The sequence below is a fragment of the Hyperolius riggenbachi genome, chromosome 8, assembly GCF_040937935.1.
Source record: "Hyperolius riggenbachi isolate aHypRig1 chromosome 8, aHypRig1.pri, whole genome shotgun sequence".
Lineage (NCBI taxonomy): Eukaryota > Metazoa > Chordata > Amphibia > Anura > Hyperoliidae > Hyperolius > Hyperolius riggenbachi.
Window position 1 is genome coordinate 269,033,674 of NC_090653.1, and position 26,105 is coordinate 269,059,778.

Sequence of the window (26,105 nt, forward strand, 5' to 3'; positions counted from 1 at the left end):
TTTTATTATCTCAACTGTTCCTGGACTATTTACTTTTCCTCTGCTAGAGGAGAGGTCATTGCTTCACAGACTGCTCTGAAAGACTCATTTTGAATGCTGAGTGTTGTGTAATCTGCACATATTATAGAATGATGCAATGTTAGAAAACACACTATATACCTGAAAATAAAAGTATGAGAATATTTTCTTTGCTGCTAATCTTCTAGTAATTATTCATAGTACACAACCAATTCACTATATCATATTTTTTTTTTCGCTTCAGTGTCTCTTTAAAGGACAACTGTAACTCATTACAGTTGTACATTAAAGGGAACCAAGCAAGCACCATTTTTAGCAACTAGGCCATCTGATTAGCATGTTTAATATGCATGCCAACAATGTGGCTCATTAATAAAAAAACCGTAAATTTTACTTCTTCTTTTTACATTTAAAAGTTTAGCAGAGGGTTTTATTAGCCTACTCCTTTCTATGACCTCAGAAGTTTCAGACAGGTAAGGACTACTATAATTATTTCATTGCACACAATAGCAGTTCATCGGCGGGAAGGGGAGGGTGGAGATATTGTACACTGTACTTCAAAGAGTTTACAGAAGCCACAGCTGCTATCTTCACACCTACCCCTGGATAAATAATGGGCAGCCAGAGGAGGAGGAGGGAACATGGCCGCTCCTATCGCTATTACCGTAGAAACCAGGAAACAAAAGAGGTGCTTGGTTCCCTTTAAAGGACCACTAATAAAATTTTAAATACATGTAAAAACATACAAATAAGAAGTATGTTTCTTCCAGCGTAAAATGCACTATACATTACATTTCTCCTATTTGTCACTTTCAGTAGTTAGTAAAAATCTGATGAAACTGACATGTTTTTGACTAGTCTATCTCTTCATGGGGGATTTTCAGTATTATATTTATTCTTTACAAACCAACTCCCTGGAAAGGATCTATACAAAGATGCAGGCTTGCAGGCTAAGATTCCCCTTACCACTTTGCAGTTGGACCAAGCAACTGCCGTTTGCTAAGTGCTTTTGAAAATAAAGAAAACTCTGAGAGTCACCCATGAGGAGATGGACTAGTCCAAAACCTGTCAGTTTTATCAGATTTCTAATACCTACTGTGTGTGACAACAACATAGGAGAAAAGTAATTTATAGCACATTTATTTATGTGTTTTCAAGTATTTTAAATTGTAAAATTTTTCGCTATAGTGGTCCTTACAAAATTACTTTTTTTTTTCCTGATGAAGTTTGCTGCATCCGGCGAAACGCACAGAAAGAGTTAAGAAACTTCAGTTATCTACGCAAAACAGCGTCTTACCAACTTGGGTTGAAGACAGTCCTGTTTTCTGAAGAATTTAAACAACCAAGAATCAGTGAAAGACAATTTGAGATAAGGTTTTACTGCAGGAAAGTTCAAAGGGTCATTAGCTCTGCTCTGTTTTATAGTTTAAAATACAGTGTGTGGTTTTTGAACTGCAAATATGACAGAATGATGCAATGTTATATAAAAAAAGGCTATATAACTAAAAATAAGAGACAGGTTTTTTTGCTCCTAATGTTCTATTCATTTTCCGTACTACACATGCAATTCGTGATCTCATAAGTTTTTTTCCGCTTCAGGTTAGCATTAAATAGACATTTTTCCATTCCTTATTTTTCAGACATCCAAACTCTATTTTTTCTCCTTTGGCCGTAGCTTGTGCCCATCATTCTCACACCCCATCTGTCCTTCTGTTTTCTCCTGATGGCCGAATTTTTTTTCTTTGCGCCTTCCAGCAATTTTTTTTTTCAAAGGAAACTTCTCTGTCCACTTTGCACAAGAGACTTTGGGCAAGTGAGAAAGGAGTTTATACAGATCGATATCAGAGAAACCCCTTGTGTTCTCTTTAAGAGGCTCATTCCTTCACCTATAACCCTCCCTTCCTTTTTTTTCTTCCCCTTTTAAATAACTTGAGATAAACCCTAACTGTCCCATCAGGCCCCAGGCCATAGATTTATCAGGGATCTGTCGGCGGACATGTAAAAAGCTCTCACTTAACTTGGGGCCTGGCTATTTATTAACTGGAGGTAACTTTAACCAACATTCACACGGGCTGCAGGCCTTTGACTGCCTGTCAATGCATTCCATGGTCCCTCTCTGCCATTCACGAGAGAGGCCAATCACTGACAGCACGAAGAAAGGGTACAAATTGGGAGTTTGTTATGGGCCGGTTATAAAAACCTTGCGGGGACAATGGGACGGCTATTGAGAACGCAGAGTGGTATTTTTGGGAAGTCGTTAAGGGGAAAAAAGGGGATACGCAAATTAGGAAGAGGACTTTATTGTTGATTAATGCCTCCCCACCCTGATTTCAAAGACTGGTAGTAAACTGTAGGTGGCGAGGAATCTGCCTGTCCGTGCTCTGTGGGGGCCTGTGACGGCTCAGCAATGGCACCACACTCTGCATATACACGTTATTTAATATTTATATAGTGCCGACATCTTTCCTACAGAGTATGTTGTCCTGTCACTTAAAGGATACCCGAAGTGACATGTGACATGATGAGATAGACATGGGTATGTACAGTGCCTAGCACACAAATAACTATACTGTATTCCTTTTTTTCTTTCTCTGCCTGAAAGAGTTAAATATCAGGTATGTAAGTGGCTGACTCAGCCCTGACTTAGACAGGAAGTGACTACAGTGTGACCCTCACTGATTAGAAATTCCATCTATAAAACACTTTCCTAGCAGAAAATGGCTTCTGAGTGCAAGCAAGAGATAAAAAGGGGAATTTCTTATCAGTGAAGGTCACACTATAGTCACTTCCTGTCTGAGTCAGTACTGAATCAGCAACTTACATACCTGATATATAACTCTTTTAGACAGAGAAAGAAAAAAAGGAACACAGCATAGTTATTTGTGTGCTAGGCACTGTACATACCCATGTTTATCTCATCATGTCACATGTCACCTATGGTATCCTTTAAAGCAGAGGTCTCAAACTCGCGGCCCGCGGGCCATTTGCGGCCCTCGATACAATATTTTGTGTCCCTCGCCGGCAAAAGCTTCCTTATAGTTCGCTTCAGTGCTCCCAAGTAATCCGCCGCATCCCCGCCGCTAAACGAGGGCTGCAGAGCCCCCAAATCGCCCGGGGGGCAATCCGCCGGCATTTCCTGGAAGGGACAGAGCTTTCAGCTTCAGCTCTGCCCCTCCTGACGTCAATCGCCACACGGATCGCCGCCTCTCCCAGCCCCTCTCTGTGGCGGGCAGAGGCGGCGATGCGCGGTGATTGTGAAATTCCTTATGCGGCCCAGCCTCATCCTGACTTTGCCTCCTGCGGCCCCCCAGGTAAATTGAGTTTGAGACCCCTGCTTTAAAGTGAACCAGAGACAAAGCACCCTCATGTATTTTACCATATATATCAGTGGGGACATTAGAGAAAACACCTACCCTGCTCTCTGTTTCATTCTTCACTGCTCAGCCTGCTTGTTACAGCCCTGATAAAATCCCCGACTGAGCATTCAGTCTGGCTTTGCTCAGGAATCATTATAGCTGAGTCAGTCTTCTCTGATGTCTTTTCAAGCCCAAGCCAGCCCCCTTGTGGCTCTGCTATAATGACTCAGCTATAATGATTCCTGAGCAAAGCCAGACTGAATGCTCAGTCAGGGATTTTATCAGGGCTGGTAACAGGCAGGCTGAGCAGTGAAGGATGAAGCAGAGAGCAGGGTAGGTGTTTTCTCTAATGTTCCCATTGATATATATGGTAAAATACATGAGGGTGCTTCGTCTCTGGTTCACTTTAAACTGTCCCTCAGAGGGGCTTACAGTCTAATCCCTACCATAGTCATATGTCTATGTATGTATCATGTAGTTTATGTATCATAGTCTAGGGCCAATTTAGGAGGAAGCCAATTAACTTATCTGTATGTATTGGGATGGAGGAGGAAAACAGAGTGCTTGGAGAAAACCCACACAGACATGGGGAGAACATACAAATTCTGTGCAGATAGAGCCTGGCTGGGATTTGAACCGGGGACCCAGCACTGCAAGGCAAGAGCCCTTCTAAAGGGGCACACCGGTGTTATAATGGATAGCACTCTTCCTTCACAGCACTAGAGGGCAATTCTGGGCCTGAATCATTTGCTTGTAGCTTGTATGTTCTCCCCACTTTTTGTGTGTTTCCTCTCCAATCCCAAATATACCCTGATAAGTTATAATAGGTTATAATGCTATACTTGTATTACAGTAGAGTCCCGGTTACCCGGAACTCCACTAACCAGCGGTGTCAACCAACCAGAACAAATGACCAGCAGTGCTCACAGTGGTGAAGGCCAACTTTTTAGGCTGGCTCTGCTGTGCTTAAAGGACATCCGGGGTAAAAATAAACTGATGAGAAAAGCAATTGTATCTATCCTCCTTTTCTAAAAATGGCTTTTTTAGATATCCCACAATTGTATTTTATATTTAAATCTAGTTTTTAGGTTTTAACTGTTTTATTGCCTCTGCTCAATGACACCTTCATTTAAGTATGCTAGAGCTCAAATCTATGAATCTTTCATGCTCTCAGAAGCCATTTACTGACAGGAAAGTGTTTTATGGCTGTAATTACTTATCAGTAAGGGTTACACTATAGTCCAACCCAGTTCTGACCTGGACAGAAACTGTCACTTGCATACCTGATGTTTAACTCTTTCAGGCAGAAAAAGAAAAAAGGAACACAGCCTAGTTATTTGTGTGCTTGGCACTGTACATACACCTGTCTATCTCATCATGTCACATGTCACCTTGTTTGTCTTTTAAAGGACAACGGAAGCAAGAGGCTTATGGAGGCTGCCATTCGGCCCGCGGGCCTTGTGTTTGACACCCGTGGGTTAAGTAGGGCCTTTGCCTAGATTTGGGCTATCGATGAGTATCTTGATTCGTTTCCCTAAAAGTGGTAAACGGATGATGTCTGTTGGAGCCCACAAACGTGAGATAGCGACTTTCCAATCATCTCCCAACTTTAGCTACCCTCTGACCATCTGTGCTGGTATTATCTGCCTGCTCAGCGCGGGCCAGGGAGACGGATGGAGAGCGCCGGGCTGCTGACAAGTGCGATCCGCGGCGCATTGTGACCGAGGACAAGTCGAGGCAACAATGAAGTGTCCTAGGGCTTGTGACATCTTCATTATTTCAGCCCAGGGCATTCTTCTGATAAACTGGGCAGCTCATAACTCTGAATGCCTCTACAGAATCCCCCGAGCTAAACATTAGCCCTGGACGCCTTTCTTCGGATGTGGGTGGCATTGCTGTGCGCCTAATAAGACAAAAGGCCTCGGGAGGGGACGCAGGGGGGCCTTTGTCTTCCTGTTTATTGCTTACCCTTCATTGCTCGGCCCAGTCAGGGGGACACATTTTGTGAGAGCTTGCAGGACCACCTAAGGGGACCCACCTAGGCCCCAGTTGGGGACCTCATCTCCCTGCTATGAGTTTGTTAACATATTAGCGGCCCCACTGAGACAGAAGCAATTTTCGGTTAGTCGGAGCGGTGGGAGTGCTGCGGACGTGGATGGCGATGTGGGAGGGGTGGAAGAAGAAGAGGTTTTTATTTTGTGTACGGGAGGAACACATCAGCGATGTTACATGAAGTGTGAGGTTTTTGTGCCGGACTTGTGATTAAATTCACAGAGGGACCACGCCGGCCTCTATAATGCATAGAACCCATTGACTATTCATACTGCTATATGTCTGTGCTCGCTCACTTGTACATACAGCCCGCTTACTATGCATAGGTTGGTGGTGGACGCTTCATCTCTGTGCTTCGCTGTGGAGCTATAGAAGCCATTTAGGCTTATATTAAATAGAAAACATGCAAGCCGGAGTTGAGAGGCGCAAAGAAAACCCACGGTGAGAAGAATCTGGAGGCTACCATTACCAAATTCATCTATAAATATGGTTGCTGTACTGATCTTTTTTCAGTTTTATAGTATATATACAATTATTTAGTTTTTTCCATCTCTGACCTCTCTCCTACTGTTTAAAGTAAATGTTAGCATGTTAGAGAGTTAATATATATCGGTTATCCGGCACTGACGGGCCTCATGATGCCGGATAAGTGTGCTTTGGTTGCTTGAGACTCAATGTTAAAAATAGGCCTAGCTAATACAGTACTCTACCCCACTCTATATACATAGCATGAACTCTGTATTAAAATGGACCTGATCACTTCTGCCGCAAAAGGCTTTGGGAACCCGAAAGCTCTCGAAGGAGGGCAGCTCCATAGTGCGCATGAGAGAGTTGGCTAATGATATGCCTAACACTAGCCCCCTACTGATATGCCTAACACTAACCCCCGTCGATCCAGCGGGAGAATTGAGTATGCCGTGTATGCCCAGCATAACATTCTACTAATACGCCTAACACTAACCCCCCTACTGATATGCCTAACACTAACCTTCCTACCAATACACCTTACACTAACATTCTGCCAATATGCCTAACACTAACCTCCCTACTGATATGCCTAGCACTAATTCCCCTACTGATATGCCTAACACTAACCTTCCTGCCGATACACCTAACACTAACGTTCCTACTGATATGCCTAATACTAACCTTCTTGCCATTACCATACTAACCTTCCTACACCACCTAACACATTTACTGCTGTCACTGCTTGCTGATCACTTGTACTCCTTACCTAACTCAAACACCCTATGCTGCTTGCATTCACACTCATGCTGTTTAGCAACCCCTCGCCGCCACTTGCCAAACACTCATGCATCTTATTGCTGCCTTGCCAAACACTTACTAATGCCCACGCCGAACTCAAACACTCACTGCTTGCCGAAAACTTGCGCCGCTTACCGATAGTTATGCCAGAATCGAGCACCCTGGCGCTTCATAGCCGCCATTTATATCGCAGTGAATGAGGCTGCCAAAATGCGGCGGTAGCCGTAGCACCAAAATGAACTGCTTTGTCTCATATGGCATCCTCCCTGTCCAGTGAGTGACCGAAGCTTTGTTACCACAGGGCTAATTAAAATAATCTCAATCTCTTTTCAGAAACACGGAATCCCTGTACCTGTGACCCCCAAGAACCCCTGGAGTATGGATGAGAACCTCATGCACATTAGGTAACCAGTTCTTTTTTCGGGGAGCTTCTTAACTTTGCCGACAACTTATGTTGTATGACAACAGAACACCGTTTTTAATCTGCACTCTTCTCTTTACAGCTATGAGGCGGGAATCTTAGAGAATCCAAAGGTGAGTGTTGATGCCATTTTTATCATGTTGCATTGTGGGAAATAACGGCTTTTTCCACTTGCCAAGCAAGCAATGCAATTCTCAATAACAAACATTCCGTACGGATCACCTGGCAGGACTAAAGATGTCACCACCAGTAATAAATTTCTAAATGCCCATTGGTCCACTGAAAGAGGAACTTTAACCAAGGATTGAGCTACATCCCAATCAATAGCTGATACCCCCTTTCCCATGATAAATCTGTACTGTTTCTCGAATAGATCATCAAGGGGGTCTGTATGGCTAAAATTGTGGTGAAACCCCTCCCACAGTGTGATGTCATAACCTTGTTCCTGCCAGTTTGCTGTCTGTGATCCTAGTTGCATTGTGGGAAATAACAGCTTTTTCCAACTCCTAAGTAACTAGTATCTCCCTCTGTGCATATATATAGCTCTAAAAAAAATACAACCTTTAACCTATCACATTGTTAGGGGGTGTGATTTTAGATAATGGCAGTTGGTGCTGTCTGTTTTTTTTTTTTCACGTCTGCCAGCAGTAAAGTTGATGATGTGCAAGCTGATTATGGATCTAACAACATGAACAAATTACGTGGCGAATATCAATAATCTATTGATCTCTCTTCTATTTTTTAACTTCTCACTTTGCATTGTATTAAATTATTTTTTTCCCTTTCCGCTAAAGTTCCTCTGTAAAGAGAATCTGTACTCTAAAATTCTTACAATAAAAAGCATACCATTCTCTTCATTATGTTCTCCTGGGCCCCTCTGTGCTGTTTCTGCCACTCCCTGCTGCAATCCTGGCTTGTAATTGCCAGTTTTAGGCAGTGTTTACAAACAAGACATGGCTTCTAACCAGAGTGTGATAGGCTGAGAACAGCTTACTGTGTGACTCATGCAGAGCTTGGAGAGGGTGTGTATAGCTTTTGCCTATCACAAGCAGTGCTGCACATTCCACACATTCCAGCCTGAGCCCGACAGAGCCGACAGAGGAAAGAAGATAAGATTTATTACAGAGACAGAGCAACTAGGAAAGGCTCCAGTAAGACAGACCACATTAGAACTGGCATAGGAACTTATAGGATAGAAGAAATAAGGCTCAACATTTTGTTACAGAGTCTCTTTAAGGGGGGGGGGGGATGAGCAGTTAGATTGCTGAGGAGGAGGCTGTCAGGGGACAATATATAGTAGACTATCAGTCAAAACACTCACTAGTAATTATTTTGCCTGTATGTAGCTTCACACTGAGGGCATTTTTACTGGAGCAGAGATCTTAGTAATGACCCATCAATGTACCGCTCGTCCTCCCCCGTCTGCTGTGAGGAATGGTATGGTCTGGAGCTGTCAGCAGGGCAGTCTAGAGACATTGCAATCACAGCATCGGCTGAACAGCATTACCAAACATGAACAGCGAAGACGTTTTACACGCACTGTATTTCAGCTGCGTGTTTTTATTCCCGGGCCTACAAAATAGATTTTTTTAAAATCTGCGTTTATCCATTAAAGCGGCGATCCATTCGCTGTCCTGTTGAGCTAACCATCTATAATGAGAGCCAGGGAGGGGTGCGGCACACTGAGTGAAACAAGTCTTCGGTCTTCATGCTCTGGCAGTCACTGAGAGCTAGGCAAAAGATCCGCCAGCACTAATTACACTATCAGTCAGAGGGAGCGATGAGCCTGCAGGGCAAGGAAGGGGCTCGGAGATGAGCTGTGCTGTGGCAGGAGGAAGAATCCACTTTGTTCCAATATTATGATAAACATTTCAGTCTGTGATCAGCTTGTCAGCCCAAGTGGCTGCTGGCCTGTTTAACCCTGGCACGCAGGCACACAGCGCACTCTGCGCTCACGTGCAGATACGTTACCTTCTGATGCAGGAAGGGTGGTGTTAGTAAGGTTTACAGGATAGCTACATTTACAGGTTGTGTAGCCTAGAGCACCCTTAGGTGTTGTCTGCCCCCCGTCTAGAGATACAGTACACAAATAACACAAGTTCTCATATCATCAGCACAGCTTTCCTGCTGAACTCAGCATGTGACATGCTGAGTTCAGCAGGAAAGCTGTGCTGATGTCTGTGATGAAACCAATTGACACGAGGGAAGCCTTATTGGGACGGAGGAAGACACTAGACACTTGAAAAAGTTTATTGGGAAGGGAGGGGGCGAACCACTAGACACCATGGAACTGCATAGGGGGAGTGTCACATGTAAAATTGGGGATGTGGCTAAAGGTGTGGCAGGGGTGGGACTTAGGGTCTTTTTTTTCATGGCTCCAAAAGTTGGCAGGTATGCAGTTTTGTCACTTGTGATGTCATTTCCTGCAGGGGAACTATGGGAAGTTCCAGTGATGCCCAGAACCCTAGAGAGGCATCCTACACAGACAAATATTATCAGCAGAGCATCTCTGCTTACTTGAAGAGGGAGAGTTGGAAACAAACACAGGCAAAGAACATTTATATCGCACTTTTCTCCTGGCGGACTTAAAGCGCCAGAGCTGCAGCCACTAGGACGCGCTCTATAGGCAGTAGCAGTGTTAGGGAGTCTTGCCCAAGGTCTCCTCACTGAATAGGTGCTGGCTTACTGAACAGGACGAGCTGAAATTCGAACCCTGGTCGCCTGTGTCAGAGGCAGAGCCCTTAACCATTACACTAGCCAGCCACCTGGACACTGCTGGCCCTTCCAAGCTGCCTCTTTCATTGTAAATATGACCTCGTTTAAAGCTCATCACAGAAATTGTAACATGAGTGACGAGAGAAAAGTGATTTGATTCTATTGCCGATCTTGATCTACTAATCAGACATCAGGCTTTATTTTCTAACACTAAAAATATTTTAAAGGACTCAGATTGGGTATTAAAGAGAATCTGTAAGGAAAAAAAAAGTATGCCCCTGGGGGGTACTCGCCTCGGGAGGCGGAAGCCTCTGGATCCTAATAAGGCAGTGGTCTCGCTACAGGTCCAAGAACGGCGGCCATGTAAATACAGTATTTGCCTTACCGGCTCCAGCGCAGATGCAGTAGCGGCTCTCGGGTCGGAAATAGCCGATCCCAGTCAGGTCCTCTCTACTGCGCAGTAGAGCGGACCCGACTGAGATCGGCTATTTTCACCTATTTCCCAGGGGAGAGCCGCAACAGCGCCCCTGCTGGAGCCAGGGAAGGTAAGTATTGCACAGCCTGACAAATTGTGCTGTGCTTTCTGTGGGCCAGAGCGAGACCACCATGGGACAGAGGAGGCTTCCTCCTCCCACTGGTGAGTACCCCCCAGGGGCATTTTTTTCTCTTCAAAGAACGTCATTTAATTTATAAATATTCTGTCCTACAAAAGTTAAGTTCAATGGCATAGCAATAGGGGGTGCAGAAGTGTGCGACCGCATCGGGGCCCCTAGAGGCCCTACATCAAACGCAGTATTAGCTCTCTATTGGTCCTGTGCTGGCAATAATAACTTATATAGATGCTTTGAATAGTAGTATTTATTACACCTTCTCATAGGGAGTGTATAGTTGTGTTTCCTCCCAGGGTGATATAGATTGGGCCTGTGTGGACACCTGCAACAGAGAAGGGGTAGCAGGTTTGCTTACACGACACCTGCGTGCCCCTCGCTCACATACAATGTGTGTCATTACACATGAACACATGAATGTACAGCACTGTCATGTCATATGCGTATTGCGCTGCTATTTAGATTTTAATTGAACTGAATAAAAGTTAATTTTTAACCCTCACTGCGCCTTTCCCATTAGGGATACGTATTCATACTATATTTCCCCGAGTACTTTTATTTGTAATTGATATTAGCCTCCATATGTCTCTCACCTCGGGTTCCGTTTAAATGATGCATGTATAAAGCGAATTACACAATTGGCGTACCTAGCAACATAAATTGCGTAAATCGCAATAAACGAAATCTGTGCTGTCTGCACACGTTACATTCACTGTCCTTTCGTGAATATTTTTAGTCGACAAAGTCTGGGAGCTCCTGTACACACACTTTCCTTCCTGACGCAGTCATTATCGGACCGACCCAGCCAATTGTAATCCAACCTGTGTACAGCTCTTAAAGCGGACCTGAACTCAGAACTTCCTCTCTGCTCTAAACTATAAGCAACAGCATAAAGTAATTTCTTTGTTACAGCTGATACAAATCCTGCAATGAATCTGCAGTGTGTCACCTTCCTGCTTTCATGGGAGCAAACATAGGGTTAACATCCAGTGTTTACAAATTACCTGCTCTGCCGAGGCAGACGGCAGACGGCTGACACAACTGAGAGATCAAATTACTGTTGTGATTAGTCACAGATGAGTGGGGAAATTAGACAGGATAACCTCTGTAAATACATACAGGGAGCATTTCTCTGTCTTTTCCTTTAAAAGCTTTAAAGAGACACTGAAGCGAAAAAAAAATTATGATATTATGATTTGTATGTGTAGTACAGCTAAGAAATAAAACATTAAGATCAGATACATCAGTCTAATTGTTTTCAGTACAGGAAGAGTTAAGAAACTCCAGTTGTTATCTCTATGCAAACAAGCCATTAAGCTCTCCGATTAAGTCTTAGTCGTGGAGAGGGCTGTTATCTGACTTTTATTATCTCAACTGTTATTGAACTATTTACTTTTTCTCTGCCACAGGAGAGGTCATTAGTTCACAGACTGCTCTGAAAGAATCATTTTGAATGCTGAGTGTTGTGTAATCTGCACATATTATAGAATGATGCAATGTTAGAAAAAACACTATATACCTGAAAATAAAAATATGAGAATATTTTCTTTGCTGCTAATCTTCTAGTAATTATTCATAGTACACAACCAATTCATTATATCATATTTTTTTTTCGCTTCAGTGTCTCTTTACAAGGTCCACTTTAAAAGCTATATAAGGCCATGGCAGAAGTTAGATTGAGGGAGGGTCAATGATGTGAAATATTCAGTGCATTCTGTAAATCGCAGTGAAAGAAGACACAATATACTGCTACGTAAGTGCGTAATAATAATCTATTTGTCTACCACTCTGTCCATTCTTTCTCCTTTTCCCTCGGCTACCTGGTCCTCCCAGGGCCGTATGCTGCCAACTGCAAAGCTTTCTAAAGGAAGAGAAAAGGAGAGGGAAAAAAAAACAGATGGTTGGGTCATTTTCTGCCTCCATGAGACCTGATTGAGGGGCAATGAGGCATTCTAATGTTAGAGAGATAGAAATTTACTTGCTTTAACTTCATATGGTGCTTTGAAAGAGTTCATTCAGAGCGGGACACAACAACATCAACGGGGTGAATAAAACCATTGATGGCACAAGCGGCCTTACACTAGCATTCACTTCATGGCCCATTTGCTGCTAATCTGTTCTCCCCTCTGTGCTCCCCCGCTCCCCCTTTTCTCTCACGCACTATTTTCTTCCTCCCCACCTCTCTCTTCTTTCTTTTCCTACTTATGGCTTCCATTCCTCCTCAACCCACCCCACCCTGACACTTTTTTCCCCCTATTTTTTATTATTTTTTTAGCTGCATATATTTTATTTTTCTCCTTCTCTCTGTTTTACGCCTCTGTTCCTTCCTCGATGACAACGCCGCAGCCGCCCCCCTGCCGGGCCGGATAAATGGAAAAGCCGGCGATACAGTGTCGCCGGTGACATGTCATTTGAACCGAAGGCTTTGAAAAGAAAAATAAGGAGAAGGGGAAAAAAAAAGTGCGCAGACGTGGCTGGCGATGAAAGGCGATGGCAAGACCGGTCGTCACTTTATTTCTATTTGGTTATTTTATTTAATAGAGGTTGTCAGCAGCTGAGGGTGACGAAAATTGGCCTCTAAGTGACTTTGATTTCCAAGGTTTAGTAAAGAGGTTTGAATTTGGGTATTTCAATTGTGCCCTCCTGGCCCGACTTCCTTTCACTCAGGCTGACCTCGCCAAACATGAACGTTTCTTTTTTAGTTTTGTGTCATTTGGAACAAAACAGTAAGTGGCAAACTTCAAAATTGTTGATTTGTGACTGGTCCGGCCATCTGGCAGTTTGTGTTCAGTGGTGTTACATCTTGAAGACCCTTACTGAACTAAACGGTGGTGATGATGATGATGTTATCCATTCAGTCGTATCCGACTCTTGGTGTTTCTGTGGGTTAGCGCTCTCCATGCTGTCCGATCTTGTACCATTCCCGTCAGTTGCCTTAAGCTCAATCCTGTGTCGGCTTTGATGGCCTCAAGCCAATGCGTTCTCTGGCGGCCTTGTCGCCTTTTGCCCCTGGCCAGTCCTAGCATTAGGTCTTTCTCAAAGGAATTTGATCGCATCACATGGCTAAAATCTTCTTGAGTCTTGAGTCAGGTGATCTTGCCTTCCAGTGACATATCTGGTCTTATACGTTCCAATACTTCTTTGTTCGTCATCTTTGCTGTCCATGTAATGCGAAGCAACCGTCGCCAGCACCACAACTCGAAGGAGTCGATTTTTCTTCTATCTGCTTTTCTTAGGGTCCAACTTTCGCAGCCATACATGGTTATGGGGAAAACAATTGCATGGACCAGTCTACATTTGTTCGTAATGCTACCATCTCTGCTTTTCCATACTTGGTTCATGCTTAACGGTGGTACACGCTCTCAATTTCCGTTGTTCTAAATGTTTGTTAATTGTTTGGGTTCCAGTTTTGGCAGCAGGTAAGTAGGTTGTATACCGCAGGGAGAGGTGGCAGCGCTTCCCAAGACAGGCTGCATCTGAATGGAAAGATGACCTCCATGCAGTGGAAGGGTCCAGTACGGAACAATCTGCTTGCAAACTGTGTTTGGAAGCTAACATCCTCCATTATGTTAATTTTAGTACATCTGTTTTGAATGCAAGATGTGTGGTAGTCATTTAGATGCAGCCTGTCTTGGAGAGCGCTGCCACCTCGCCCTGCTGTATAAATCATGTAAGTTTACTTTATAGCTAGCTGCGCCCATTTTCTATTTAAAGTTTGCTTTCTGTTTTTATTCTGAGTTTAGGGACTTAGTGCTTAGTTTAGCCTCTGTTTTGAATAAAAGGTGTGTATTTGCCTCTAGGGGGCACTGCACGCCTCTGTTGGTAGTCATTTCAGATGCAGCCTGGTTTTAGAGCGCTGCCAATTCTTCCCTGATGTAAGTAGGGTGTACTGTTCTATGGAAAGAGAGGGAGGGACGATGGAAGTAAATGTGCAAGCAGCGTCCATTAGCGTGGAGAATACAGGAGGACAATGCTACCTCTCCTTTTGGCTTCACAACACAGCTGTAAGCACACATTATTGTGGATTATCTATCATGTGTATGATTATTACTCTCAAATGGCCCCCAAATTGGTAAGGTGATTATAACGCAGTACTGATTTAGTACTTTTTGAGAAGATCATGAGTACACTCTCTCTCTTCCCCTAACCCGTGGTACCCCAACGTGAATTGCCAGCCAGAGTTGGGGTGGGGGGGGTTAATAGGGTCAGCCGGGGCGTGCATGAAAAAGGGGCGCAAGGAAATTTTTGTGCCCAATTTTGGTTAGTGGAGTATCATTAAAATTTACTGATATTCTACGCTTTATAAGAATAAATAATAGTAGTAAAATGTCGGAAAATAATACAGATATTTGACTACAAGTTAACCCACTTAGTGTGAAATTTGCAGTTTATCGGGTGCCCAAATGTCACACTATAGCCGCTATTTATAATGGCGCCTATGGGGGCGCCGAAGTTCCTTAAAGGACATCTGAAGTGAAAATAAACTGATGAGAAAAACAATTGTATCCATCCTCCTTCTCCTAAAAAATGAGTTTTTTAGATTTCCCAGTTTTATTTTATATTTAAATCTAGTTTTACATTTTTACTATTTCATTGTCTCTGCTCAATAACACCTTCTATGCAGTATACCAGAGCTCAAATCTATGAATGATTTACCGTTTTTATCTCTTTCCTGCTCCAGGAAGCCATTTACTGACAGGAAAGTATTTTATGGCTGTAATTACTTATTAGTGAGGCTTATGCTATAGTCTGGCCCAGTCCGACCTGGTCCTGACCCAGACAGAAACTGTCACTTGCATTCCTGATGTTTAACTCTTTCAGGCAGAAAAAGAAAAAAGAGGAGCACAGCCTAGTTATTTGTGTGCTTGGCACTGTACATACACATGCCTGTCTCATCATGTCGCATGTCACCTCGGTTGTCCTTTAAAGGTGCCCATACACTTAAACGTTTTCCTGCCGATAGACAGCAAATTCGATCACTGTGATCGAATCTGCTGTGAAATCGATGCACAAACGCTGACCGAACGACTGATTTCCGTTGATCTGTCCAAGCGGAAGATTTTGCTCGATCGCCGGCGGGTCGGGAGTGCGTCGATAGTGGCGTTCTAATGTCCAACAACCGACGCTAGCGGCAGTATATTACTTGTTCCGCCGGCGCGTGTCCCTGCTGTCCCCGCTGTCTCTTCTTCACGCTGGGATTCGGCTGCCTTCACTTCTTCCTGTCCCGACAGGAAGTTTAAACAGTAGAGCGCCCTCTACTGTTTAAACTTCCCCCGACAGGAAGTAAAGTGAAGCTGGAGCCCAGAGCGTAGAAGAGACAGCGGAGACCGGGGGACTCGCTCCGGCCGGATCAGGAAATGTATGCGGGGGGGGGGGGGGGCAGCGGCAGCTCCACAGATTGTGAATCTGTTTCATTGTGAAATCGATTCAAAATCTGTTTGCAGTGTAGGCAGCCAATAGATCCCTCTTTGATCAGATTCGATCACAGAGGGATCTATTTGCTGGTCGATCTGGTGGCAATCGACCAGAGTATGGCTGCCTTAAGAAAGTGGGCGCTCACATTTCCCAGGATAGATCATGATTATTAATGCCTTTTTAAAGGTGAACTCACCTTTTTAAATTCAGTGGTCATGTTTGTTACAAAAACAACAATATTATCAACACTGGGGTCTGTTTATTAAAGGCTATAGCGCTGCGTAATATGTTGGCGCTTTATAAATATAGAGCAAGGCTTCATACCAGGTTCCTTCCAATTTTCTTTGCAGTGTTTTGCACTGCTGCTGTCAGAGTGCTGGGAGACCACTCTTGTTTATGGAGAGCTGTAAAGTTCAGCCTCCACCAGAATATCAAAAAGACCAATATCGTGACAACAATAGATGACGGCAATATCAAGATAGCAGTTGACAATGAAAAGATTGAGTGTGTGCAGGAATTCACCTTCCTCGGCTCTCAGATCGATCGAAATGGTGATTGTAGTCATGAAATAAAATGTTGGATAACCCTCAGCAGAAACGTGATTGTAAGCATGAACCAAGTAGTATGGAAAAGCAAAGATATTAGCATTATGACCAAATGTAGACTGGTTCATGCCATTGTTTTCCCCATAACCATGTATGACTACGAAAGTTGGACCCTAAGAAAAGCAGATAGAAGAAAGATCGACTCCTTTGAGTTATGGTGCTGGCAACGGTTGCTTTGCATTCCATGGACCGCAAGGATGACGAACAAAGAAGTATTGGAAGGTATAAGACCAGACATGTCACTGGAAGGCAAGACTACCAGACTCAGACTCACATATTTCGGCCACGTGATGCGATCAAATTCTTTAGAGAAAGACATAATGCTAGGACTGGTCAGTGGCAAAAGGCGACAAGGGCGCCGGAGAACGCGTTGGCTTGACACCATCAAAGCCGACACAGGATTGAGCTTAAGGCAACTGGCAGAAATGTTACAAGATCGGACAGCATGGAGAGAGCTAACCCAGAGAATCGCCAAGAGTCGGATACGACTGAATGGATAACATCATCATCAACCTATCTGATGCTTGGTCTTGTAGATTCACTGGAGCAGTGTGATGTTACCATATCACTCATCCCCTGGACCTATTGGAAAGGCCCCATCATGCAAGTATGTAATGAGCATCCTGACCTCATTTTTCTTCTGGGCACTCAGCAATGGTAGAGAAGTCAGGGTGTGTTCCCTCCAAATTGTCTCTTCTTTCCAGCTACACCCACTGCACTCTGCAAGAACATGGCTCTTCTTGTGACCCCTTATACTCCAGCCTGCTTCTAATCACATTCAGTTATGCTCAGTAATTGGACAGTAGGTCTGGTGAAGTAGAGGGTGACAAAAAAAGTCTTGACCCAGGATGCTCTAGTGATGATATCATGCTGGGACTTTCAGTTGGGTCTCCATCGCCTTCAGGAGGATGGCTGCAGCATCATCAAAGTAACCTGGCTCCCAGCTATCACTTCAGAAAGGGGATGTGGTGCTCATGCCAGTCAACATTTTTTTTTCACCATCGATTGGAGTTAGCCACTCGCCTCCACCCCTCAGAACAGCACCAGGGGTGTAAAAATACGTAAGAGGCCAGAGGTGGGGGGAGGGGGTCAAACTGTTGTTGGATCAGCATGAAGCACTCAGGGGTGCAGCACACAGGGTTGTTGGATGGGGAGGTGTCTGAGCAGCACTGTTAGGCCCAGAGGCCTCAATTCTCATAGCTATGTGCGGTAAAAAACATTTTGTTGGTAAAATACCTCATGTGGTATTTTCCTCTTTTTAGCAACTCTGAAAGATTTTTCCGCATTTCTGAACATCATGCTGAGGATGAGGTCACATGCGGGCCGGTTCTAGCTACAGTGGGGCCCTGGGGCAAAAATACTTTGGGGGCTCCCCTGACGCCACCCACAGCAAATTCACACCCAGCACCCCTGTGTTGGTTGCCAGGCGCCTTGAGTAGGAGTCGGTGGTTTCATTCAGGGGTGCTCGGACACCCCTTTTTAAAGAGAACCCGAGGTGTGTTTAAAGAATGTTATCTGCATACAGAGGCTGGATCTGCCTATACAGCCCAGCCTCTGTTGCTATCCCAAACCCCACTAAGGTCCTCCTGCACTCTGCAATCCCTCATAAATCACAGCCGTGCTGTGAGGCTGTGTTTACATCTGTAGTGTCAGTCTCAGCTGCTCCCCCGCCTCCTGCATAGCTCCGGTCCCTGCCCCGTCCCTTCCCTCCAATCAGCAGGGAGGGAAGGGATGCAGGCGGGGACCGGAGTTCTGCAGGAGGCGGGGAGAGCAGCAGACTGACACTATAGAGATAAACACAGCCAGCTCTGACAAGCTGTTTGTCAGCAGCGTGGCTGTGATTTATGAGGGATTGCAGAGTGCAGGGGGACCTTAGGGGGGTTTGGGATAGCAACAGAGGCTGGGCTGTATAGGCAGATCCAGCCTCTGTATGCAGATAATATTCTTCAAACCCACCTCGGGTTCTCTTTAAAATCCGAATTGATTCGGATCCGGATACCCAGATATCCGGATCCGAATCGGATATCCGAATCCAGACTTTTTGGTATTCGAGTAAAGTCGGATATCCGAACCCAATATCCGGCCGGATTCAGATATTCGGATAGAAAACCGGAAGTTACCTGAAATTGGCTTAAAATCAGGGCCGGTCCTGGACTTTCTGCTGCCTGAGGCAAAGATCGTAAAGGCGCCCCCCCAATATTTCTACAAAACATGAGCGGCGGCCGGCGGCAGCCAGCCAGCCTTATCATCATTATCGACACGTCGGCGGCGCTCGCTGCTCAGTGACTGACCGTGACAATCAGCCGCAGCCAGGGCAGCAGAGCGGGCGGCAGCCGCCGCCATCAAATCAGCAGGCTTAGGCACTAGGCAGCGTCACCAGCATGCAGCCTTGGAGGAGACAGGAGAGGCCGCAGAGCTCAGAGTCATCGGACTCGGAGGCCGGCGGCAACAGTGCAGTTTCTAGGCTAAAATGCACCCAGGGCGAGGGTGTAAAAATTGCGCCCCCCCCCGGTATAGGTAACCAGCTATAGGTCCCCCCAGAGTATAGGTGGCCAGGCATGGGTGAGCCAGTAAAGTTGCCCCCAGTATAGGTTAGCCAGGTAGTTGCCTCCAGTATAGGTAGCCAGTATAGTTGCCCCCAGTATGTTAGATAGGCAGGCACCCCCCCCCCCCCCCCCCCCCGGTATAAGTTAGATAAGTAGGTGCCCCCAGTACAGGTTAGCTAGGTAGGTGCCTCCAATATAGGTAGCCAGTATAGTTGCCCCCAGCATAGGTTAGATAGGTAGGTACCCCCAGTATAGGTTAGTTAGGTAGGTGCCCCCAGTATAGGTAGCCAGTATAGTTGCCACCTGTATAGGCTAGCTAGGTAGGTAGGTGCCCCCAATACAGGTTAGATAAGTGTCCCCAGTATAGGTTAGATAGGTAGCTTCCCCCCAGTATAGGTTAGATTAGGTCGCTGCCCTTCAGTATAGGTTAGATTAGGTAGGTGCCCCCAGTACAGGTTAGATTAGGTAGGTGCCCCCAGTATAGATTAGATAGGTAGCTGCCCCCAGCATAGGTTAGACAGGTAGCTGCCCCCCAGCATAGGTTAGATAGGTAGCTGCCCCCCAGCATAGGTTAGATAGGTAGCTGCCCCCAGTACAGGTTAGATTAGGTAGGTGCCCCCCAGTATAGGATAGATAGGTAGCTACCCCCAGTACAGGTTAGATTAGGTAGGTGCCCCCCAGTATAGGATAGATAGGTAGCTGCCCCCAGTATAGGTTAGATAGGTAGCTGCCCCCCAGTATAGGTTAGATAGGTAGCTGCCCCCCAGTACAGGTTAGATTAGGTAGGTGCCCCCCAGTATAGGATAGATAGGTAGCTGCCCCCAGTACAGGTTAGATTAGGTAGCTGCCCCCCAGTATAGGATAGATAGGTAGCTGCCCCCCAGTATAGGTTAGATAGGTAGCTGCCCCCCAGTATAGGTTAGATAGGTAGCTGCCCCCCAGTATAGGTTAGATAGGTAGCTGCCCCCCAGTATAGGTTAGATAGGTAGCTGGCCCCCAGTATAGGTTAGATTAGGTAGGTGCCCCCCAGTATAGGATAGATAGGTAGCTGCCCCTAGTACAGGTTAGATTAGGTAGGTGCCCCCCAGTATAGGATAGATAGGTAGCTGCCCCCAAAACAGGTTAGATTAGGTAGGTGCCCCCCAGTATAGGATAGATAGGTAGCTGCCCCCCAGTATAGGTTAGATAGGTAGCTGCCCCCCAGTATAGGATAGATAGGTAGCTGGCCCCCAGTATAGGTTAGATTAGGTAGGTGCCCCCAGTATAGGATAGATAGGTAGCTGGCCCCCAGTATAGGTTAGATTAGGTAGGTGCCCCCCAGTATAGGATAGATAGGTAGCTGCCCCCCCAGTATAGGTTAGATAGGTAGCTGCCCCCCAGTATAGGATAGATAGGTAGCTGGCCCCCAGTATAGGTTAGATTAGGTAGGTGCCCCTCAGTATAGGATAGATAGGTAGCTGCCCCAGTACAGGTTAGATTAAATAGGTGCCCCCCAGTATAGGATAGATAGGTAGCTGCCCCCAAAACAGGTTAGATTAGGTAGGTGCCCCCCAGTATAGGATAGATAGGTTGCTTGCCCAGGTAGGTGCCCCCTCATAATGGCGGAGGGGGGAGCCGGAGCCGCGGTGAGGGCAGCCCGACCTCTCCCTCCCTCTCCCCGGGCCGCCCTCCATGCTCCCCCCTCGGACTTTAGGCAGCAGAGTTAGCGCGCAGGGAAGCGCTGCTGTACACAGTCACAGCCTGTTACTCACCTCCCTGGATCCGATCGCCGCTCCCGCCCTGCTGGTCTCCTCTCTGCCTAGCCGGCTGATACACACGCGGCTGCTTCCTGTGTAAACAGGAAGCAGCCGCGTGTGTAATGTATCAGCGGCTACATTGCAGAGAGGAGACCAGCAGGGCGGGAGCGGCGATCGGATCCAGGGAGGTGAGTAACAGGCTGTGACTGTGTACAGCAGCGCTTCCCTGCGCGCTAACTCTGCTGCCTAAAGTCCGAGGGGGGAGCATGGAGGGCGGCCCGGGGAGAGGGAGGGAGAGGGAGGGCTGCCCTCACCGCGGCTCTGGCTCCCCCCCCCCGCTCAGTCACAGCCATTCATCTGGTGCCGCCCCTCCACTTCCTGCCGCCTGAGGAACCCGCCTCACCCCGCCTCATGGGCGGGCCGGCCCTGCTTAAAATGCTTCCAAAAGTCTCTTCAAATGGCAAAAAACCCTTTCAGAGGTCTCTCTCTCTCTCTCTCTCTCTCTCTCTCTCTCTCTCTCTTTCTCTCTCTCTTTTTCTTTCTCTCTCTCTCTTTTTCTTTCTTTCTTTCTTTCTTTCTTTCTTTCTTTCTTTCTTTCTTTCTTTCTTTCTTTCTTTCTTTCTTTCTTTCTTTCTTTCTTTCTTTCTTTCTTTCTTTCTTTCTTTCTTTCTCTCTCTCTCTCTCTCTTTCTCTCTTTCTTTCTCTCTCTCTTTCTCTCTCTCTTTTTTTCTCTCTTTCTCTCTCTCTCTCTCAGGTGATTTTGGCTTCTGCTCGGATATCTGAACTAACTATCCGCCCGGATTTCAGATGGGAAATCCGAGTTTGCTCGGATAATCTTTTCGAATTTAAAAAAAATATCCGAATTGCTATTCAAAGTTCAGATAGTGGAAAAAGTTTGGATTATCTGGGTAGTTTTGATATCCGAAATCTTGTTGAGCTCCACTGGTTTCATTAACTGAGGAGTCGGATGATTTTTGTACTAATGCCACAACCCAGGTAAATATTAGACTAAGGAGTTGGAGTCAAGGAGTCGGAGCAATTTTGGGTACCTGGAGTCAGTGTCGGTGGTTTCATAAACTGAAGAGTCAGATGATATTTGTTCCAACTCCACAGCCCCTGGTACCTGAGATAGATTCTAGATTGGAATGTGACCAATATTGTTAGACAGGAATGAGAAATTTGGCAGGTCTTATCAATGTCCTTCTATTGGGTGTATTAAAGAGAACCCGAGGTGGGTTTGAAGAATATTATCTGCATACAGAGGCTGGATCTGCCTATACAGCCCAGCCTCTGTTGCTATCCCAAACCCCCCTAAGGTCCCCCTGCACTCTGCAATCCCTCATAAATCACAGCCACGCTGCTGACAAACAGCTTGTCAGAGCTGGCTATGTTTATCTTTATAGTGTCAGTCTGCTGCTCTCCCCGCCTCCTGCAGAACTCCAGTCCCCGCCTGCATCCCTTCCCTTCCTGTTGATTGGAGGGAAGGGACGGGGGCAGGGACCGGAGCTATGCAGGAGGCGGGGGAGCAGCTGAGACTGACACTACAGATGTAAACACAGCCTCACAGCACGGCTGTGATTTATGAGGGATTGCAGAGCGCAGGGGGACCTTAGTGGGGTTTGGGATAGCAACAGAGGCTGGGCTGTATAGGCAGATCCAGCCTCTGTATGCAGATAACATTCTTTAAACACACCTCGGGTTCTCTTTAAGTATGGTCGCAATTACACCTGTGGGACAGAACAATTTCAGTTATTTAATACAGAATATTATTGTTTAAATCATGGTCTATAACATGAACAATCCTAGAGTACAACCCTGGCACAGATCGAGAACTCCTTGAATACTATGAATGCTAAAATTACAGTCTGAAAGCACTGTCGCTCCAGGCCGTGAGTGCTAAAAAATGGCCTGATTAGAGATCAGTTAAACCTAAAGTAAGTTATTTGATTCACTGCTATTTCAGTTCACAGCTCCCTCGATCTCAAGTCCGAAACTTTGTTTGTTTTTGTTTCTGGCAACCTGCATCACCTGCTGTATTTACAGTCAGTCCCGCTCTCCGAGCCGCTATCGGGAGGCACCCGGCCCACAAAATACAGTAGATGACTTCGGAAATTCATAGCAGACAAGGTAGAGAATGCCGGGTGCCAAGGTGATTGACAGGCATTAACACGCCCACAAGTCAGGGACAGCAAGCAATCAAACGGGCCAGAGAGGATTTTAGCCACTAACCCAGAAAGGCCGTGAATGATGAGTGCTGGAGAAAGGCGCCTCTTTTATTGTAACTCTGCCAAGGCTGGAATTAGGCTGATGTGTTTTTAGATGAGTTTTGGCTTTGTTCCTCTCGGCTCCCCTGGATGTATTAACCTCGGGGACACTGTACGAGTGCGTTCCAGCGGAGCACCTGCTGGGGTCACCCAACCTGATTTTTTTCTCCATCTTTGCAGAATAAACTAGTGCTCACCGTACGGGGCCCCATCTTTATGCAGAAACCTTGTCTCTGCCGTATTCTGGAATTCATTTTCGCTGTGGCCGTAGCAGGCTGCAGTCACTGTGTGTCAGTCCATCATCCGATGCTCACAGACTGCACATAAAACTCAGCTTATCAGCAAAACGAAAGAAATAAGAACAAGCTAAAAGCTTTTAAAGACCATCTCAACGGTGAACTGTTTTTTTTTTTTCTATTGTTTTTCCTTTCATTCCTGTTTGCCGTGGTTGTTCACAAGTTAAATCTTGTGCTGACTTCTTGTGGTTCTCAAAGATTTCAGAGGTAGAAGATTCATATCCCAATTCTCAGCACAGCTTATTTATATTGTTCCCCGCACAAACTACCTACCTAACCCTAACCCAAAGACTTCTGCACAAAACTACCTACCTGGTGCCTAACCCTAATCCCCCCACCCTGCACAAACTACCTACCTAACCCTAACCCAAAGACTTCTGCACAAAACTACCTACCTGGTGCCTAACCCTAATCCCCCCACCCTGCACAAACTACCTACCTAACCCTAACCCAAAGACTTCTGCACAAAACTACCTACCTGGTGCCTAACCCTAATCCCCCCACCCTGCACAAACTACCTACCTAACCCTAACCCAAAGACGTCTGCACAAAACTACCTACCTGGTGCCTAACCCTAATCCCCCCACCCTGCACAAACTACCTACCTAATCCTAACCCAAAGACTTCTGCACAAAACTACCTACCTGGTGCCTAACCCTAATCCCCCCACCCTGCACAAACTACCTACCTAATCCTAACCCAAAGACTTCTGCACAAAACTACCTACCTGGTGCCTAACTCTAATCCCCCCACCCTGCACAAACTACCTACCTAACCCTAACCCAAAGACTTCTGCACAAAACTACCTACCTGGTGCCTAACCCTAAACCCCGCACCCTGCACAAACTACCTACCTAAACCTAACCCAAAGACTTCTGCACAAAACTACCTACCTGGTGCCTAACCCTAAACCCCGCACAAACGACCTACCTGACGCTTAACCCTAAAACGCCCGCATAAACTACCTACCTGACGAATAACCATAAACACCCCCCTCTCCCGCACAAACTACTTACCTGACGCCTAACCCTAATCCCCCCATCCTGCACAAACGACCTACCTGACGCTTAACCCTAAAACGCCTGCATAAACTACCTACCTGACGAATAACCATAAACACCCCCCTCTCCCGCACAAACTACTTACCTGACGCCTAACCCTAATCCGCCCACCCTGCACAAACTACCTACCTGGTGCCAGTGGCATAGCTAAGGAGCTATGGGCCCTGGTGCATAGGTTTACATGGGGCCCCCCAAGCGCTCTATACATAACAATTGATACGGCACACCAAAACCGGCCAAGGACAACCACAGTGTCAGAGGTGCAAGGAGGGTATGGGGGACAGTTTGTTAATGATTACTACTAATAAAAGCACCTATAAAAGTAATTATTACCATCATAGGACCAATAGAGAGCTAATAATGTGGTTGAAGGTGGGCCCCGATGCAGTCGCTACCTCTGCACCCCCTATTGCTACACCACTGCCTGGTGCCTATCCCAAAAAACCCAAAACCCTGCACAAACTCACAAATTACTTAGTTGATGTCTAACCCTAAACCTCCAGCACAAACTACCTACCTGACGCCTAACCCGAAGCCCCCCCCCCCCCCCCCCCGCACAAACTACATACTTGACGCCTAACTCTAATCCCCCCCCCCCCCCGCACAAACTACATACTTGACGCCTAACTCTAATCCCCCCCCCCCCCCGCACAAACTACCTACCTGACACCTAACCCAATTCCCCCCCCCCCCCCCCGCACATACTTCCTATTTGACGTCTAACGCTAAATCCCCCGCACAAACTACCTACCTGGTGCCTGTCCCTAAACCCCCGCACAAACTACCTACCTGGTGCCTGTCGCTAAACCCCCGCACAAACTACCTACCTGAAGCGTAACCCTAACCCCCCCCTCCCCCGCACAAACTACTTACCTGACTCCTAGCCCTACAAGGCACAAACTACCTACCTGGTGCCCAACCCCCAACACACCAAACCCCGCACAAACGAACAAACTAAACCTCCCACACAAACTACCCACTTGATGCCTAACACTAACCTCCCCCCCACACAAACTACCTACCTGACGCCTAACCCTAATCCTCCACACACACACACACACAAACTACCTACCCGACGCCTACCCCTGAACCCCCCGCACAAACTCCCCCCCCCCCCCCCCGCACAAACTACCTACCTGACACCTAACGCTAATCTCCCCTCACACAAACTACCTACTTGATGCCTAAACCTAAACCCCCCACCCCACACCTGATAAATAGTACCAGCAGCTGCTATTTATTGGGCACAGGCGCCCAAATTACCCCAAATTATTATTTCAATAGGCACCTATGGCGGTGCACAAACTTCCGGTGCTAACCGGTGCCCAAATTGCCTGTTTTGCCACTACCTGCCCCCCCCCCCCTAAAAAAAGCTACCTATACTGGGGGGGGGGCTAGCTGGGGCACAGAGGTACCTTATAATTTTTTGGGGGGAGACAATCAAAATTTTGTTATGGGGTTCCACCATTTCTAGCTACACCCGTTTTATCTTTTTACATCTACTGTATACCTTTCACTCCTTGGGCTTGATTCACTAAGACAAATAGCATGCCTTATCAGAGTTAACACACATTTAACAAGCCTTATCAGAGTTAACACGCCTTATCAGGATTTACACGCCTTATCAGAGTAGCATAGCGAGCGCTACAAACTTATGCCTGCTAATTGGCAATGACGAGAGCTCCACTTGTCCTGTCAAGTTTCCTATCAAGTGACAGGCAGCCTATTGGGCCAATCACAGTGCAG

The 26,105-nt window shown here is 46.2% G+C and overlaps 1 protein-coding gene across 2 annotated transcripts in view; it reads left to right on the plus strand.

Annotated features, from left to right (window-relative positions):
* ASS1 (argininosuccinate synthase 1) overlaps window positions 1-26,105 on the plus strand; it is a 155,253-nt gene that overhangs the window by 55,487 nt on the left and 73,661 nt on the right. For both annotated transcript variants that reach the window (XM_068248839.1, XM_068248840.1), the window contains 2 exons: window positions 7,026-7,096; window positions 7,196-7,226. In XM_068248839.1, coding sequence (XP_068104940.1) covers window positions 7,026-7,096; window positions 7,196-7,226 — 102 coding nt within the window. The remainder of the gene's footprint in view (window positions 1-7,025; window positions 7,097-7,195; window positions 7,227-26,105) is intronic.